The sequence below is a fragment of the Xiphias gladius genome, chromosome 7 (genome assembly GCF_016859285.1).
Source record: "Xiphias gladius isolate SHS-SW01 ecotype Sanya breed wild chromosome 7, ASM1685928v1, whole genome shotgun sequence".
Taxonomy (NCBI): Eukaryota; Metazoa; Chordata; class Actinopteri; order Istiophoriformes; family Xiphiidae; genus Xiphias; species Xiphias gladius.
Window position 1 is genome coordinate 13,954,501 of NC_053406.1, and position 18,256 is coordinate 13,972,756.

The 18,256-nt window shown below is 39.9% G+C and overlaps 1 protein-coding gene across 3 annotated transcripts in view; it reads right to left on the bottom strand.

Moving 5' to 3' along the window:
- Positions 1-17,817, bottom strand: part of LOC120791927 (solute carrier organic anion transporter family member 1C1-like) — a 39,277-nt gene extending 21,460 nt beyond the window's left edge. For 2 of the 3 annotated variants that reach the window (XM_040130781.1, XM_040130779.1), the window contains exons 1-2: positions 17,377-17,817; positions 11,020-11,192 (exon numbers count right to left, since the gene is read on the bottom strand). In XM_040130781.1, the coding sequence (XP_039986715.1) occupies positions 11,020-11,115 (96 nt within the window). In that variant the 5' untranslated portion in view covers positions 11,116-11,192; positions 17,377-17,817. The remainder of the gene's footprint in view (positions 1-11,019; positions 11,193-17,376) is intronic. The other variant, XM_040130780.1, reaches the window with a different exon arrangement.
- Between the last annotated feature and the right edge of the window lie 439 nt (positions 17,818-18,256).

Below are 18,256 nucleotides of genomic sequence, written 5' to 3' on the forward strand. Positions count from 1 at the left end.
TCCTTGTACAGTGTGTCCATTTACATGATATGATGTGAGAGGGCCCATAAATGCAAACAGACCTCTGTTGAAATCATGCCAACCGCCAGTGCTGGCTGTGGGGCATTAACGACAGTAGCTCATCTCATGTGCATAGCCTCGGGGGAGATTGACTTGCAAGCAAGCATACGTATGTGTGTTTCCCTCCAAAACAAGGAAAAGGCTTTTCTTATTTCCAATCTATCTTCATTCATTCTAGTAGTGAAAACCTGTTTTCTGAGTGGGTCATAATGGTCTTGATCAGAGGTTTATGAGAAACTAATAAATAATTTAAGTTATTCTCAATGTAAGGGAGGATAGGAAAGAAGAAATGTCAGAAATTCGAGGGGGTTGCTTTTTTTCAAAGCCCCACATAGAGGGCCATGCATATATTATATATAATGAATATATATAACAGTAGTGGGCCTCGATGGGAATTAAGCCAACAACATCAGTGTCACATTCTTAATTTTACTTTTAAAGTTGTATGAGACAGTGCATTGTGCTTAGACTGACTCAGACTTTTGCACCAACAAAGTATCAGTTTTGGTGGCCATAAGTAGATTAGTTCATACTTGTGCCAGTTCAGTCATTTAGTGGCTCACAGTAACATTCTATCAGAATGGGTGGCTGAGTGAATTAAAGATGTATGCTTGTAAAAATCATTGTGATATCAAAGATACTTTATTTTTTGCACCGCTGCATTCTTTAGATGACGGAGCTCATAGAGCTTGTTCATCCAATGCAACCTTTCAATGTGCCATGGCGAGGACCACACTGCTTTTAAAGAAAACGAGATCTGAAAGCTGATTCAGTATGCTGATGCATGTAGGCCCCAACTATGATTCAGAATTATTTGTCAGTTATTTATAGCAGTATTTTGCTCTTATTCAACTGTTTAAAGTAGATAGTGAAAAAAACATGAGACAGAAATAACGTGATAGTTTAGTGGCTGAAATCAAATTCATAATTTGCTCCAGCTGTTTAAGTCTTTAAGAGCTGCACCATCTGCACAACTTGTTTCACAACAATAGGGCCCTTAAAGTGGCAATAAAAAAATCCCCCGGGGGGGGGGTAATTTTGCTTTCCGCTTTCCTCAGAGCCTAGCAACTCATGCTATGTAGCAGTATAATGCACTATTATTCAATTACTGTTAATTACAATACAGGCACTGCCCAAGTGAAAATTGTTTTACTTGCACTGCATATAAAATTTCAACAGAAGTACGCTACAACATAATGTGTCTCCTTCTGCTGCCGGGGATCACATGTGTGGGTAGATTTTTTTACCTCAGGACAGAGCCGGGCAAGCTGTTTCTCCCTGTTTCCAGTGTTTGTGCTAAGCTAAGCTAACCAGCTGCTGGCTATAGCTTCATATGTAGCAAATAGATGAGAGTGGTATCATGTAACTGTATGCAAGAAAGAGAAAAAGTATATTTACCAAAATGTCAAACCATTGTTTTAAATTACAAGTTGTCGGAAGAAGCTGGAGTTGTGAAATATCCCAGGTCATAATCATGTGCCATCAGCAAACTCCATATATAATCTGTCAAAGCTTGCGATCAGACAACAGCCCTGTGTTATAGCTTGTGGCAAAAGGGATTTCAATAAAGCCTTGTCTTGTTACAGATAATGGTGACAATGAAAGCTCTTGCTTGCGTAATAAAGTATAATAAAGAAATTGTCGGTCAATGCATTTTGATTAGGACTGGTATGACACTTAAAGAGTAACACTACTGTAAATATAAAATCATACGGGATGTCATTATTTTCCTTACTGAGTAAATTATGAGTAAAGAAAATAATGCATCAGTAATGGATGTCTCTTTCTGAATAAAGCCATGCTCATTTCAGGATTTGCAACAATGGCATGCATTGTGACGTTTTCATTCTGTATTTATAATTGGTGTTCTACCGAGTGTTAAATAAGCAGTGGCCTCATTGTGATTAAAGATCACTAGAAAGAGATTCACATTAAGTCCTTTGCGAAAAATTTAAACAAAGCCTCCTCGTGACCTGTGACCCACATGTTTTCTTAGCTCACTGATGTCACACACTTAATACGCTTAGACCAACAAAAGAGTCTGCCACATACGCACACAAAGACACAGACACACACACACACACACACACACACTCTCACACGGTTTTCTATTATTTGTGAGTGTGATGTCCAAAAGTAGAAAAGAATTAATTATACAGTACATAACATTATTAGAAAAGTGTTTAGGGAGTTCTGAGATGAATGAAAAAATGAAAAAACACAGGGACATTATTGCACCAAAGTTCTAGTCTTATTGGAGGAATTAACAAAAAACAGAGAATAACATTGAGCACCGGATTAGAGTCGAAACGGGCTGTGCCATGTCCCACCCAGCCGGTCAGGGAACCAAACAATTCTGAGAAAAAATAAAAGTCTGTCCTGCCACTGCAGTCCGTATTATGATAAGCTGCTTGAACACCATTGTCTCACATCACTTTCATGTGGGAAAAAGCAACAAGAGTGTCTGATCTCATTTAGGGCTTTACTAAACTTTCATGTTGTTGGCAGAAGACATGGAGCCTTTCTCAATACAGAGTACACCAGGTTCAGACTTCCGTACTTGGGAGTTTAAACTTGGTTCAACTCAGAAGTCCAGACTCCTGAGGACAGGAGGACCGTTTGCAATTGGAACAGCAGGGTTCTTGCTAATATCAGCACCTCAGCTTGGCACTGGTGGTTTCACTTCAACACAACTGTACCTGACTGTACTGTGACAAAAATAATCTTAACGTAAAGTTCCATGAACCGACTTTTTCGAGGAAAAATGGAATTGACTGTTAGTGTAATAAAAGATGCACTTCATGTATATTAAAAATCTAACGAAATTTAATATGGATCACATTGTCACTGTTCGTTTTCGTTTATAAATATTTATTTATTTGTATTGAAATGCGATGGTATATCTGTACATATAAAAAACATTCAGAATCCACAGAGGCTGTGCTGTTGTTAAACTGTCCAACAAATCATGTATTTATTAAGTATTTAGCTTCATATTCTCAGATGATCTAGCAGCAACAAATATTATACAATATTTCAATGCTGAGTCCAACTTTAGTCTTCCAAAAAGAATTGTACCATATATCAAATTGACACAGACAAAAGAGCCAGCAGTGATTTGCCAAAGGGCTTGCTGAGATAAGATTATCCTCCCAGGATGACGGTGCACATTGACCGGCCAGTCATCTCAAGAGCTGGGCAGCGAGCTGCTGAGAAGAGCATTACTGGGAATTTGGCTGTATTAAATTACTGCACATGTGAGCAGAGAGAGTAGGAGAGAAGCAAACAAATAAAGGGTGGTCTGGCCACATGCTAGGTTTTCACCTAGTCTTGTTTTGGTGGTAACTAAATGATTTTCAAACTGAACCAGATGCGATTAACAGGATGCTGCACAAGCTTTCACCTCAGACACCACTGAAGAATCTGCATCACAGCACAGTGGCACTGACAGTGAGTGTTTAACCAAGTGTATTTATTTAGTTATTTGTTCATTTATTTATTAATTACTGATGGCATCTTTTGAGGAAGTAGTCAAAGAAAAAACACATCTAATTTGATTTTCTTTTCACTCCACCTTACTGCATCAAAATGTGTATGCTGTAGTTGGTAGCCTCCAGCCTTCAAACAGGTCACACAATGGCATGCCTGTGAGTCCCAGCTGCCCTATTATTTGGTAGTGATACATGTGGCTCTTCTTTAGCCTGTAGCTAACATCTGTGTGGCTCATGAGACAGGGACAGCCTTTGAAGCTCTCTTTTGATGGGCACTTGATCTCCAAAAGTTCATAGCGTCCCCTCTCCAAGAACGAAATCCTCACTCAGACTCTGGGGGTGACCGAGTGGGGAGTGAATGAGTGGGAGAGAGAGAGAGAGAGAGAGTTTGTGTGTTTGTGTGGAGGGCCTGGGGTGAGGATAATGCATCTGGTTGTGTATTGATTCAAATCATTGCCATAATAATTGGAAACGTCAGCAATCCACGTGACTGAACACAGAAAAGTGTGAGCTTTAACCTGCACCGGTGGATGAAATCTTTTAAGGGGGGTCAGATTTCCCTCTCTTGTACATTGGGGTGGACATGTCCTCCACTCCCCTGTGGCAATTACATGCATGCCCGTCTCTATGACCTGCTGGTTGAGTGCCAAGGTGTGGACTATGAGGATTTACCACAAAGCCACATGGGAACACTAGATTGCCTGTGACCTCAAAGAACTGTATTGACGCTATGGGCTTTAGGTCTACGACTCTACTCATTGCCTTGGTCTGTCCTGGGGCTATGGTCTTGATACTATTGGCAAGGCTATCACAGTTGGCTTTCCTGGAGCATAATCTTTTTAAGGAGCTTGATGTAAGTCTGGGAGAACGCCGAGATGCCAAAGGTTACTATTGTCCTGTTGTCTGGTCTCACGTTCTAGAGCTACTGACTCAGGCAGAATGATGGTAATTTTACTGTAGCTATAACGTACGTGTCAGCACTGTACAGACATCTGTTGGTTGTGATGGCAAAGGGAAATCAGGGAAATGTAGATCAAGGAAATGTAAATGTGGTGTTGATCTAGCTGTGCCGAAGAGAGGAAGCGGTAAAAGGCAAGAAAATTATACAAATTCTTAATTTAATTTTTTTTTATCATTTTGACATTTACAGAGGAACTGAAGACTCTAAAGGAGAGACTTGCGGAACAGAAGCAGATGTTGAATCTGAAGATGGAACTTGATGCGAAAGACGGCCAAGTCCAGTTGCTTGGAAAGAAACTCAAAAATGCACACACTACAGATGCATTAACCCGAGGGTCTGTAAACCAAAGTTATGTGCCTGGTTACTTCCACTACAACACTGGATTCACCTATGATCAGTTCAACAGCCTGTGAGAATTTTTCAAAGTGCCAAATATCCTATTCCTCCCCAAACACAGATTCCTCACAAATACAACATGGTAGACATTGAGATCCAAAAAATGCCCTTGCGTAGTCAGTTTCCACTCACACCACGAAACTGTGGCAAAATTTGGACCACAATTATTTAGACTTTAGATTTCACATTCATTTAAAGAGTGTCAGCCCACTGAACAACTCCTGGGTTGAATACATGTATGACAGACTTGGCCAACTGTCCATTTGGCCGCAGAGATGTGATTTCACAGAACATGCCTGCTAACTTTACACAGGACTTCCCAAATACATTTGCAGTACTGCACTGCACAGAACTGAAGAGAGAGATGCCCAGCAGGTTAATGCTGCAGAGTCAGACCTACTCTACTCACAAGTCTACCAACACACTCAAGTCTCTAATTGCCTGTGACCCATGAGGTGCAGTTATGTATGTGTCTGTCCCCTTCACTAGATCAATATCAGACAAAGAGATCTTTGATCAGTGTAATATCATACATACAATATCACAGAGCTACTGCCTGCAGGTTTGTATTCAGTCTGGCTACCTTAAAGTTGGAGATGGATTAATGACTGACAAGGGTTTTCTGATTGAGAAAGAAGTGGAGAAGACTGGGCTCAAACTTAACATCCCACCTTTTGCCAGATCCAATTATCAGATGTCACATGCAGATGTTGAGATGACCAAAACAATTGCCAAAAATAAAAAGTTTAAGCTTTTTTGTCGTTAGAATCCCAATTTCCCATCATGGAAACATAAACCAGATATGGTATGTGGTTAACATGCAGTTTAACTTCCTACCACAGATCATCAAAGACAAGTAATCTAACTCCTCTGCAATGAAAATGAGGAGATCTTCCTCAATGCATTTCCAAGGTTTGAATAAAGGGTGATGGTGATGATAAAGAAAGATCAAGAGTTCATCAAAATATGGACTTCTAGCAGCTTCAAACAGCCTTTATATTACCACCCCTTTGTTAATGCCATTGTTGTGGCAAACTTGTGCAGGGCCAAGGATTTTCTGCACTGCACTTTTTTAGCCCACTGAAAGCACTTTACACAACATGCCACATTCACCCATTCACACACACATTCACATTCATACATCCCATTCACACATACTCACATACTGATGGTCAGCCATCACGGGGTCCAGTATCAGTATCTTGCCCAAGCACACTTCAACATATGGACTGGAGGAGCCAGGGATCGAACCACTAACTTTCAGATTATTGAATGATGAGATACAATATGGATCCAGTATGGATCAAACCCCCAATGTGGGAGCAATATCCTGGCGTGCTTTAAACAAATGGAAAAGCAATATAGTTTATAAGGAGTCATAACTTAACATTAGCTTAAAATAAAACACTATATTGACTTAGCCTGCTGTGCAGGAACATTGTTGTTCCTGTGTATGTTTGTCCTGCACATGAAATTGCCAAGACATGGGGTGCCTGACACCTGCATTGGGATCCGTGAGCTTTTCCCCAGATATTAATGTGTGCTTTATTCACATATGCTTAAGATCTTATATACATATTGTAGTCTTTTTCGTCTACTTCTCTCTTAATATTTCAGAACTGTTATTCCCAAAATCTGCTATTATTTCCTTCGGAATATCTCTAATTGATATTGTTGAAAACACCATAGATTAAATTATAGACTTTTTTTTTTTTTTGGAAATGGTGGTTTAAGGTTGGAGAATGAAAAGAGAAAGAATGAACATCTGAGGTGGTCTATTTATACAATACACATCACATCACATTCTGCCTTATTTTCTCGATCTTATCTTTGAGTGGTTATCTTTGATAACCATTATGAAATTTTCACTATGGCAATAAGAGGACACAAGAGTAACATTGTCAAAAAGCATGTAGTTGTAAGTAGGTAAGTAAAATAGTATTAGCCTAAGTGTACTTGATTTGAGGGTCTTTATCTCTAAATGACTTTTACTCTTCAAAGAAATCAGCCTTTTTTTTTTACTTTGGTGAGTTGAGATTATAATTTAAGGATAATTACCCATCAATTGTTTTCTGGTGAAGAAATAATATTAAAATAGCAACGACGGATGATGTATTTTTCTATATCACAAATAATCTTTGAAGTTTTTTATATTGAAAAAAAGGTTAACCTGTTTTTTACAGTTATGCATAAATACGGAGGCTGTGGCTGGATATTTGCTTCCCTTATAAGTGTCATGCACAGTAGATGAGGCCAAATAGCTGTAGACACATCATGGGTTAATTGTAAAGAGCCACTTTAAAAAGGTTGCTTTAGAAAATGGTAACCTAAATTGTGTTAACCTTTATTCTGAAGAGATAAAGATGCTCTACAGTTCCACATGCACCATCTATGTAGATATTCAGAATCCATTGTATTTTAGTTACATTGTCCAAATACTAGAAAATGTAATCGTTGCTGTGAAAATTACGGGGTAACGGTAAATGCTAAATCGTTGCGTATCAGTTGCAAAAGTAAAAGTAGAAGAATGAAGTGCCCTGATGGCCAAGGGCTTAAAACACTGACCACAATCCACAACATCCCTGGTTTGTGTCCAGCTGCAGACCTTTGTTGCATGTCATTCCCTGTCTCTCTGTCCCCTTCTTTTTTCTCGGTCATCTCTCTACTGTCAGCTATATATTAAAAACATGAAATGCCCAAAAACAGAGGAGTCATAGACTCACAGTTTGCTAGCATTACCTAACATTAGCCACCATACACTACCAGTCATACCAAACCAATTAAGGCTGCAGCAGCAAAACTGCAGAGTGTACGGAATCGAGCAACGATGCATTTTACTGCTTATGAATTTAAAGGTGATTTGTAAGACTAAGAGTGGCATGTCTTCTTTCAAAAGGTGATTTGTAAGACTAAGAGTGGCATGTCTTCTTTCAAAAGTCTAGATAGTCTAGAACCAAAAAAAAAAAATTGTCAAAAACTGACACTGAAAGTATCAGCTGGGAGGATATGGTACAGTGCTTCCCCTACATCCATTCACCCAAGGCAGCTCATCATATCTGAGTTTTCATTGTCACAGCAATTTCCTGATTGTAAAATTTCACAATATTTATTTATCATTAAATACCCAGCAGTCACTCAAATGGCAATGTCACAGCAGGGGTGCTACTGTTTTTTGTTCTGCTAGAGTCACTTGCTGCAGTAAGCTGCTGTTAATGCATAAAGGTTAGGGGCACTGTGTGAAGTAAGGTTGGCAAAAACTGACTTAGATGTAGAGGTTTTTCAGCAGTCTTTCTCAGGGGAGAAATGATTTGAAACTTTACAAGGACTAAATAGATTTTATTAACTCCATATGCTGATGAGGATCATGTGATATGATCAACAAATGCGCGATTAAAAGGACATTGCTTGCACTTGCTTCTCCAAGGTTAAAAATAAACTCTGAAACTCAACTTTTAAGCCAACATGGATGAGAAGTCACTGAAGTGCTCAGAACATGACATCTGAGAAAACTCCCTCTGCCCTTTAAGATCATGTGATGTGACTGAAAGCTCAAGAACAGCAACTACTTCTCACTTTGAGGTGAGATTGTGTTGTCAAATGTTTCTCCTAGGTCAGAAATGAACTTTAAAAACTCAGGTTTTAATATGTCTTTGACAAAGAACAATAATGCGTTTTGTTTTGTGACCTTGTGACCTTCTCTCTAATGAATTCCGCAAAAAGGTAAGGCTCATACATAAAAACAGTACCTTATATGAGGGACAGTGTTTGTTGCCTGGCTTCCTGATACTATCTCGTGCTATGGGATAATGACACTCATCAACCCTTGACACCCAAGGGATGGACACTATAGCCATGTGAAGTTTTCTTTTAACTGATGGGAATGGGTGAATAGGAGAACAGAAGCATGATTCCATTCCTCTGGCATTATACTAATACCTTTACATTAAGATAGAGAGGTTCAAATGTACAGTATCCCTCATGGACACACACCCCATCCTTGTGGAAGTGACTTGTTGGGCTGTTGAGTGAGCAAACACACACACACACACACACACACACACACACACACACACACACACACACACACACACACACACACACAGCATCTACAAAAGAAATAGGTGTCAGCTAGAGCTCCTTCATCACGGCACTCATGACAACCTGAGGCCTGCACTACAAAGCAGGACTTGTGGTTAGTGAGGTAACTTCAGGTTTAAGCCTGGGTTTTCAGGGCTACAACAGTGCTTACCGGGGTACATCGCCATGGTAACTTATGCTGCATGCCATGTTATGTTCAAGATAACACCATTCGTAGAAGATCCCATGGAGCTCAGTGTGGAGTTTGTGAGAGGTTCTCTTAGGAGACTTAGGAGGAGGGGTTCAGAGATCGGCAAACCCCTTTGGCTTTCCCTGAAAATTACTGCAGAAGGCCAGATCCTCAGCAGGAGTGTACGCCTGTGTAGGAGGGCCCCCCTCCTGTCTTCTTCATTTCATTTTTTTCCAGTTGGCTGCAAGTAATGTCAAAGCCATTTCATTGTGCTTTTGTTCACCAATATCGTCCTACAACAGAGACTTATTAAAGCACCAAAGCCTTGAACATGTTGTACTTATAAGATATGAAAGTAAGCCTACTTACCGCTTTGAATTTTGTTGTTATATTTATATTTAGTTATATTTATTTTTATTTGCTCCCAAGTATGTTTGACACCACCAGGGTTGCAATTGAAAGAATAAGGCTAAAATTCTAATAGACACCATAAGAATACATCTGAGCAACACATTAATTTAATGGAATACACAAACGTAATTATAGTCAGATGTACTCGTGCCCTAATCATGGGGCAGTGATATTATAAGCCTATTGACTTCATTCACACAGTCGGCGATTTTCTGCCAGCTGTCCTTCGTGCATTTGGCAGCTACAACTGTTGCTTTTAGCCTGAATAATGTGTTTAACTTCTTTGTATTTATCTAATATTATAGTTCACTCTTTGTTAAATATGCCTCTCTGCTGCCAATAGACTTGTCCATGTTTGCAATAGGTCATATGCTACAAACACTGCCCCTTTTATGTGAATGTGCTAATGAAAGCAAGGGTTGACTTACCAAGTGTGACTGCCGTCGTGTGACCGCCTAGCATGAATGCGGTTGTTAAGTTTAGTGATGCTAGATAACAAAAAGATAATAAAAGATATCCTAGCTATGCTGAACTTGATTTGTAGTACAGGCCCCTGGATAACCTCTATCACGAAGCTAGTTATCAACTGGCTCAGTTAACTCTGGGTTTTTTCATTCATGTGAAAGAGGCGAAGAAAAGAAGAAAAGAAACACTAAAAATAATTTCCAATTATTAAAGTCGGGCTAAGGATAAATATATATATGTATATAAGTACAGTAATCATTACTTAGTTTCTCACTGAGTGCGTATTTCTGCTCTTTCGTCTGATGATGAACAAACTATTATAAATCTGTGATAAATTATGATGCAGATAAAAAAAGTTAAAGTGATGTCTGACTGCTTCTGTTGCCAAAGCAGAGAGGACAAAGAAAAGTAGTTCATGTCTGATGAGGTCTATCTGACTCGCATGTTGATTTATAATCATGGTAAATATTATCATCTAAAAGTCTCCTCATGTTATTCTGAGCTGCAGTGATAGAATTAGTGTAAAATCATGGACACTGTCAGGAATCCTTTCCCGGAATGAAAGAATCTTTGTGCAATTAAAATTAAGCTATAATAGTTATTATGTAGTTATTTGGTGGAATAACCCCCCCCCCCCCTTTTGTTGACATTATGTTTTGAAACCATAGTGACACATGGAAAGCCTCAAACAGCAAAACAATTCGACTGATCTATAATATATCTATCGCTTTTTATTAGCTGTCACTTTATTTTAAACTCTTTTGTCCCTGTCAGGATCCTTTAGTATTCATGACCGTGGTTTTCCAGTGATCTGATTGGTCAGTATTTGGCCTGTGGACAGGTTTTTATCTGATCATCTGCAGTTAACCTACTCCGGAGCAGGTTAGGTGTGCCGCATAAGTTACAATAAAACAAATAAACAAAAGTAAAAGATACAAAGTCACATAGTCACATGTTAGCTCACGTACCTTCAGGCTGGTGCAGTGAGAGGAGTTTGGTTCTCTGGCCGTGCCGTTGCTGCTACCATTCTCTTGTGTGCTTCCTTGCTCAGCTCTATCCTCCATCCTTCAAAAATGTCTCTTTGTCTCCTTAGCAGAAGTCTCCCACGTAATGCAATTTCTTGGCACTGATGCATGCAACCCTGCAAATGGATAATTCAAGCATGTGACCCACTTCTCATCCTTGGCACAAAAAACAGAAACATGTCTACAGCAGCTAGCAGCGGAGCGGCCGACACACAAACAATATGTCCCTGTATTTGTTCTAGAGATCTTAAGACTTAAATCAAAACTAAAAAGTCAACATTGTAATGACACGGGTGACACATGCACTTTTTCAGAATAAAAGGTTGTCTCCAGCTAACTTTTTCAAGCCACAGTATCAAAAACTCTGAGCTAAACATTCCTTCATATCACCACTACAAAATTTATTGTATTGATCAGCCAGTAACTAACATGTGACCAAATACAATGAAGCATTAACATCGGGCATCAAATGTGGTAAAACCATATCTTAAGCTTAAGAACTTCAATGTACTAAAATCATATAGAAACCACTTGACAGAAAGAGCACTTTGATTTGCTAAGGTGAACTTCAGTTGCGTCTGAGGCCAGAACTACTTATTTTCAGTGGGGTAATGGTTTGTTAACAGGGTGAAAATTTGTCTGAATCCAGCAAAATGAATCCCCATAAATGTTAAATACTGTGCATCAGATTCTCACCAACACTGACGGCACTGCCGCTCTGATATATGCACTCTGTTGTCAGTCATCTGTCCATCGATTGCCCATGCCTGGTGAATTGGTGGGAGGGAAGTGGGTGTCTGAGTTCATTTTTTTGCAACATCTGAATGCAGGAAGCCGGTGTCTTTACCTCACCAGTGGGATCACGGATCAGGGACAACAAAAGCAGCAGAGCCAACATGATGCCATTTAACTGAGCATGGCTTGTATGTCACAGAACTTTTTGCAACCTCCACTACCTCTCTGCATCTGTTTTGGGCTGGCCAGCATGTGTGAGTGAAGTGTTGAATACACTTTTTTGGACTTGTGTATGTTACATATACAGTCCAGACTGGAAGTATTTGGAAAGTTGCACATTTGTTTGTTCTTCAGGCTCTGAGCTTCAGCACATTCTATTTTAAATAAGGTAATGGATATTACATTAAGGTGCCAAGTCTAAGCTTTAATTTCAAAGGTTTACATCAATATATAAAGAACTGTGTAGGAGATATAACCCTTTGAACAAATAGTGCCCACATTTTAGGGATTCAAAAGTAAGTGGACACTTGGCTACTCAGTGTTTCTCGGGCAGCTGTGTGTAGTGCTCACATGTGACGCAAGGTTGATTGAGAGTTGCCATTTAGATTGAGGTGGAGTTGTCTGTCAATATGAGAAGTGAAGAGGCCATGCAAGTAAAGAAGATAATGAGGCTCAAAAAAGGCAAAAATCTATCAGAGAGATATCAAAAGATATCATATTATATGGATACACACACACACACACACACACACACACACACACACACACACACACACACACACACACACACACACACACACACACACACACACACACACACAGTAGAACTGTTCAACTGTGGACCATCACTCCAGAGTCTTCTAAATCTTCCTGAAAGTCTTTAGCAGTCAATCCTACAAGCACTCCAGAAGACCACTTTTCTCTCTCAACTTAAACTCCACTGTTCCCATTCCTGCAATTTCTTAATTGCATTACAGAATGAGGAAATGGCTACTTGAAAACGCTCTGCTATCTTCTTATAGCCTTTTCCTGCTTTGTGGGCATCAATTATTTTAATTTTCATAGTGCTAGGCAGCTGCTTAGAGGAGCCTATGGCTGTTGATTGTTGGGACAAGGTTTGGGGAGTCAGAGTATTTATAAAGCTTTGAAATTTACTTACTAATTTCACTTGGCCTCTCCTAACGATGATTGTGACCAGGCAATAGCCCTAACAAGCTAGTTAAGGTCTAAGACCTTGGTAATCATTATATGAGAGCTCAAATCTCTTGGGGTGCCCAAACTTTTGCATGGTGCTCCTTTCCTTATTTTCACTCTAAAATTGTACAAAACAAAAATAACACAGTAATCTTGCTTACAATGTTGAAAACAATGTTTCATCTTTAAGGTTATGCCTTTTGGAGATCAGTTCATCTTCTACTCACTTAACTATTCACAGTAATTGAAATTTTAACCAGGGGTGCCCTAACTCTTTCGTGCCACTGTATATGAATGTACATCCCCTTTTGATCTATTCATTCATTTCATCGTTACTGACCCCTTTCTCTCCCCTTCGATGAAATACTTCTCTCTAACTCCTCACATTAGTCTTGCTTATTTCACGTATTGCACTCTCCTCCCCCCTCAGTCCATTTCCAGTGGTCATGTGAAAGAGTGACTGCAATTGCTCCAGGGACTTAGTAATTGCCAAGCAGCAGAGAACATTAACACAATACCATCACCATTTCTGTCAGTGAAACTGCCACTAGTACCACATGTAAAATGTCTGCATTTCTCCCTGACGGATTTTTCTGTCTTCAGGACCAGAGCAGACCAAAGGAACTGGCTAATCGCAACAGGTTTGACCCACATTCAAGGAATTAGACAAACAGCAGCTTTAAGTAGGCCAAATACGAAGCTGTAGTCCACAAAAGCAGCCGGTTTTGAAAATAAAAATACCATAGTTCAGGCACTTTTGTTTGTGTACCACTAACGTTTATTTTTGATTCAACCTCTTTTTCCCATTCCCACAAATTCCATGCCAATACTGTATCAAGCAACATGTAATCTGTCACTGTTATGTAATGTCTTGTAAGAAGATTCAGACACAGTCACGATGTTAGAGTCTTGATTTGATTTCAGCTACTAGAGCTTCAGGTTATTAGGGTGACATGTTCTAGCATAACTTGCTCAGTAAAGATAATGAAATATTCAAATTATAAAAGTCCACTTACTAACTTTCTATCACGGGTGAAGTTGCTAAACAGTTCATCAGTAAGGTCTGATGAGGGCACTTCATCGTGTTCTGTCTATATGTTGCTTCTCATTTAGTGTTGCTGTAAAACAGATGTATCCGATAGGACCAAAGACAAACAAATTGCTTTTTTCCAACCACATATAAGACCAAAGTGAATGCTGAAAACTGACCTCGGAAAAAACTAAATATTGTGTCATTAATCGGCTCACCTCTGATAATTACCTTTGTTTTTCATGGCAGCAGCCCTGTAAACAGCTCAGATAGAAATATCTCTCTTCAGTAACCCCGACTCTGAGTGAGTGAAGATGGAAAAGCTTGACACGATGATTGCTTGGTTTGTGTCTGGTATATAAATTATTATACATGATTGGTATATCTCTCCTCTCTTTTCTATACTACAATCCATATTTCCATATAATATGTCTCTGCAGATTTCTGTAGTGTATACCTTTGGGGGTGTGGATATCACTCCCCGCTGAATCTGTAGCATACTGCTGAAGGGCAGCACCCTGGAAAGAAGAAGCTGTTGTTATATCTTAATGATGTCAGTATTACCAACTGAATTAACTGAGAATTATACGCTGCAGAGAAAGACTATAGAAATTGAAATACGGAAGCAGCCAATAGCAACACCAACTCCACGGCTATTCATTTTCTTCAGTCATCTAAAACACATGTAGGCCTAGTGAAAACTGAGTACGTGCAAGAAAAAACACTAACTTGCAGCAAGAAAAAAATCCCTTTTTTCCCCTTAAACTAAATATAATGGAAAAGTTGGGTTCTGTGTATATCCAAAGTTTCTCGGGCTTAACTGCCCAAAGGTCAAGCTACTCACTCAACACTTAGCAAAGAAAAACCACCTTAATTATGGAGTGATGTAGATTAGTGGAAACAGACAAGCCCTTAACCAGGAAAAACTAGTTAAAGCTACCTCACCTCACATCCAAGCGACTTCTTCAGTTCTGCCTGACTGGTGGGGAGTCTAAGGTATTTGACCTCTGTGTGGTCGCTATCAGGGCCAGGGATGTCACTGGGTTCGTTAGTGCTCCTGGCTGTTGTAACGACAGTCGTTACAGTCGTTGGAATCGCCTGAGGCCAAGTGTGAATGTTTGCTAAATCTCCTGGGAAGGCATGAAAGGACAGCATTGTAGGTGGGGTATAAGTGGTGTCGTAGACCTCCTTCTCTGTTGAGGGATGGTTTCTCCACTTTAAAGTCGATAACCTCCTTCCCCCCTCTTTCAAACCACCTGTCCTCCCTATCCAAAATACGGATATTGTTGCAACAACTCAAACGACTGTCGTTACAACAGCCAGGAGCACTAACAAACCAAGTGACTTCGGTGGCCTTGATAACGACCCCACAGATGTTAAATACCTATTTCAAGACCAGATGCACTGTTGTTTTTAACTGATGGGAGGCAGCAATGCACTTCCCATGCCTAGTCTGCTGTAAAGTTAAAAAAGAATAACAAATCAAAACAATACAGACTGGTTCTATTCCTTGGCACGTTCCAGACAAATCAAATTGCCCAAGATGTTTGACACACTCATAATATATCTCTATGAGCTTTTCGAAATTTTCAGACTTTGTGGACAAAGCTAGTTTATGCGATTAGTATGACATCTATTTATTTGCGAAGGAGTACATACATCCGCTTACGCAGAGGGTGTCAATTGAGTAGGCGGTCCTTCAGTGTGGCCCAGAACACATTCGAGGTACACACTACTAAAAGAATGTGACCACCTCCGAATGTGGTTTGAGTGATCAGATCTCAGTGCGCCCCTTAATGTGTATTGGGTGCATTCACACTTGTACCTAGAACTGTCCCTCTGTGATGGGATCACCCAAGATGCCTGACAGACATCCCACAGCCATTATGAATTGATTGATCATTAAAGTAATTTTTCCACGCAAAAATGACAGAAACTGCTGTTTTCATTCTGATTTCCTGCATTTCTCTGGTTCATTTCATATTAAACTGAACATCTTTGGGTTTTAAATTGACAAAACAAGACATTTAAAGACATCACCTCGGACTTTGAGAAACTGGGATGGACAATTTGCACTACTTTCTCATATTTTATAGACCATACCATTAATCGATTCACCTAGAAAATAATCAGCAGATAAATCGATGCAGAAAACAATTGTTAGTTGCAGCCCTAGTTAAAGCTCCTCTCCACTTCAGTAAGTAACTTGAACAAGCTCTAAACACTGAACAAGGTAAACACAAGCACACACATATGCAGACACCGACCCCTAAACAGTACAGTTGGGTTAAGGCTGAATATTAAAGATGGTTATGTTTAGATTAAGAGTTGTGGCAAGGGTTAGGAAAAGGTTTGGTTAAGGTTTGGGTAAGTGAGTGGGATCCATTAGATGATGAATCTTCCATTTCAGCTCAGCCTTATTTGCCGTAGTTAAAACACCATTTCAGTTAGCTCTTAATACTGCGGTTGGTTAATATGCAGGCGTTACTGATAGCAGCTTCTTTCACGTTTGCTTAAACAACTAATTAAGATCACTGGCAGTGATGAATGTAGTAATATGGTCTGGTAAAGGTAAGAGCTAAATCATCCTGGTATCTCCTGCTACAAGAAAACGTAGTGACTCGAAGCAATAGTTCAAATAAACAGGACCTCAATAACCGCGGGGTCTGTTGAGAACATTGAGAATGGAGGTATCAAGACCAAAGTTTTCAATGTGACTGGCAAATATAATTGTACATATGGGAACAGAGATGGAGACAAAGAGCTGTTAACAATTGAGACAAATCTTTATAAAGTCATTATTAAGACCTTTGTGAGCAATCTTAGCGTTTCTAAGGTTCGGGATTCATCAAACAGATCAAGCAATCTTTCAAGTTTCTGACATGCAGGCAACACCCCTGGCATATTTAAAGCCAGGATGTCCTGCAGGCACAGCAGGTGCCTTGTGAAAAAAAAAATTTCCCCTGTAAATCTTACAGTCTCTCCAGTGTTAGAGTATCCACAGTTCATAAAACAGTATATTATAGTAACCTATGTTATAAAAAAACCTGATGAAATTATTTTAAAGAGAATTATTGGCCTTTAATTAGCTATTTATTCATTTAAAACAGATATTCGAAAAGTGTTATTTGAATATCTTATCACTGGAACAACAAGAAGTGCAATAAGGTCAGATTGTGACGACTTCATAACGCAGACACACCTGAAAAAAAAAAAAAAATGCCTGTTGCCATTTTTTTCATTACAGACGACAGACGCTCCTTGAATCAGTGAGTCACGCAGCTGGGGGATAATTACCAGCGAGCATCAGGATGTTTGAGGGGTACGAACGAGACGCCTACCTCACTGTCCTGTCAAACAGTCACCCGGTTGCTTGAGCTACAAAGATGAAACGGCCAGTCGGAAACACAGGTAGCCTCCCTTCAGCCAGCCCCGGTCAAACTTCTCATGTGGCTCGGGGAGGAGGAGACGCACTGACCCTTATCATGAATGCTCTGAGACCGACATGTACCTTCAGAGTTCATCTCCAGCCGACTTCACGGTAACTCTCAGGCAGACTAGTCCGAATCAAATCGGGATCTCCCGGAGCATGCCTTCGCCGATTGGTGCATGTCAGTGAAACGCTGCTTGGAGACAAGTTGGGTTAGATGCGCGCGAAAGGTGACCCCACAGCCCCTTTCCTCGGTGACCGGCTCCGCAGATGGAGAAGGCTCCAGTAGAACAAGTTTACAGGGAGAGGGCTGTCTTAATCCGCGGTTCTCTCTGTGGCTGTCCAAACAACCTTCTCTCTGTCTCCCGCCCCTATGTATCCCTGTCTCTCCCTCTTTCTGTTTTCTCCCTTCGCTCTCTCTCTCTCTCTCTCTCTCTCTCTCCCCCCCCTCTCGTTTCTGTGCAATTCAAATGAGCTTTATTGGAATCATATAAGTAGAGGTGACAGCTGACATTTGAAAGCATCATACTTTTCAGGATCAGAAAACAAAGATCTGAAATTTAAACTGTGAGAAGAATGTTTTATTTGTTTCCCTCTTTGACTTGGTTTATGAAATTTTCACTGAGCTTCTCTTGTGTATTGCCCTCTTTATCTCTGAGTCATAGTCCCTCAGTCTGAGCTTTGAATTGAGTTGTTATGTGTATATTTTTATGCCAGCGCAGTCTCATAAAAGTCCTGTTTGCTTCTTCAAACTCTCTGCAATAGACTGCTCAGTCATGTCAAATTTAGCA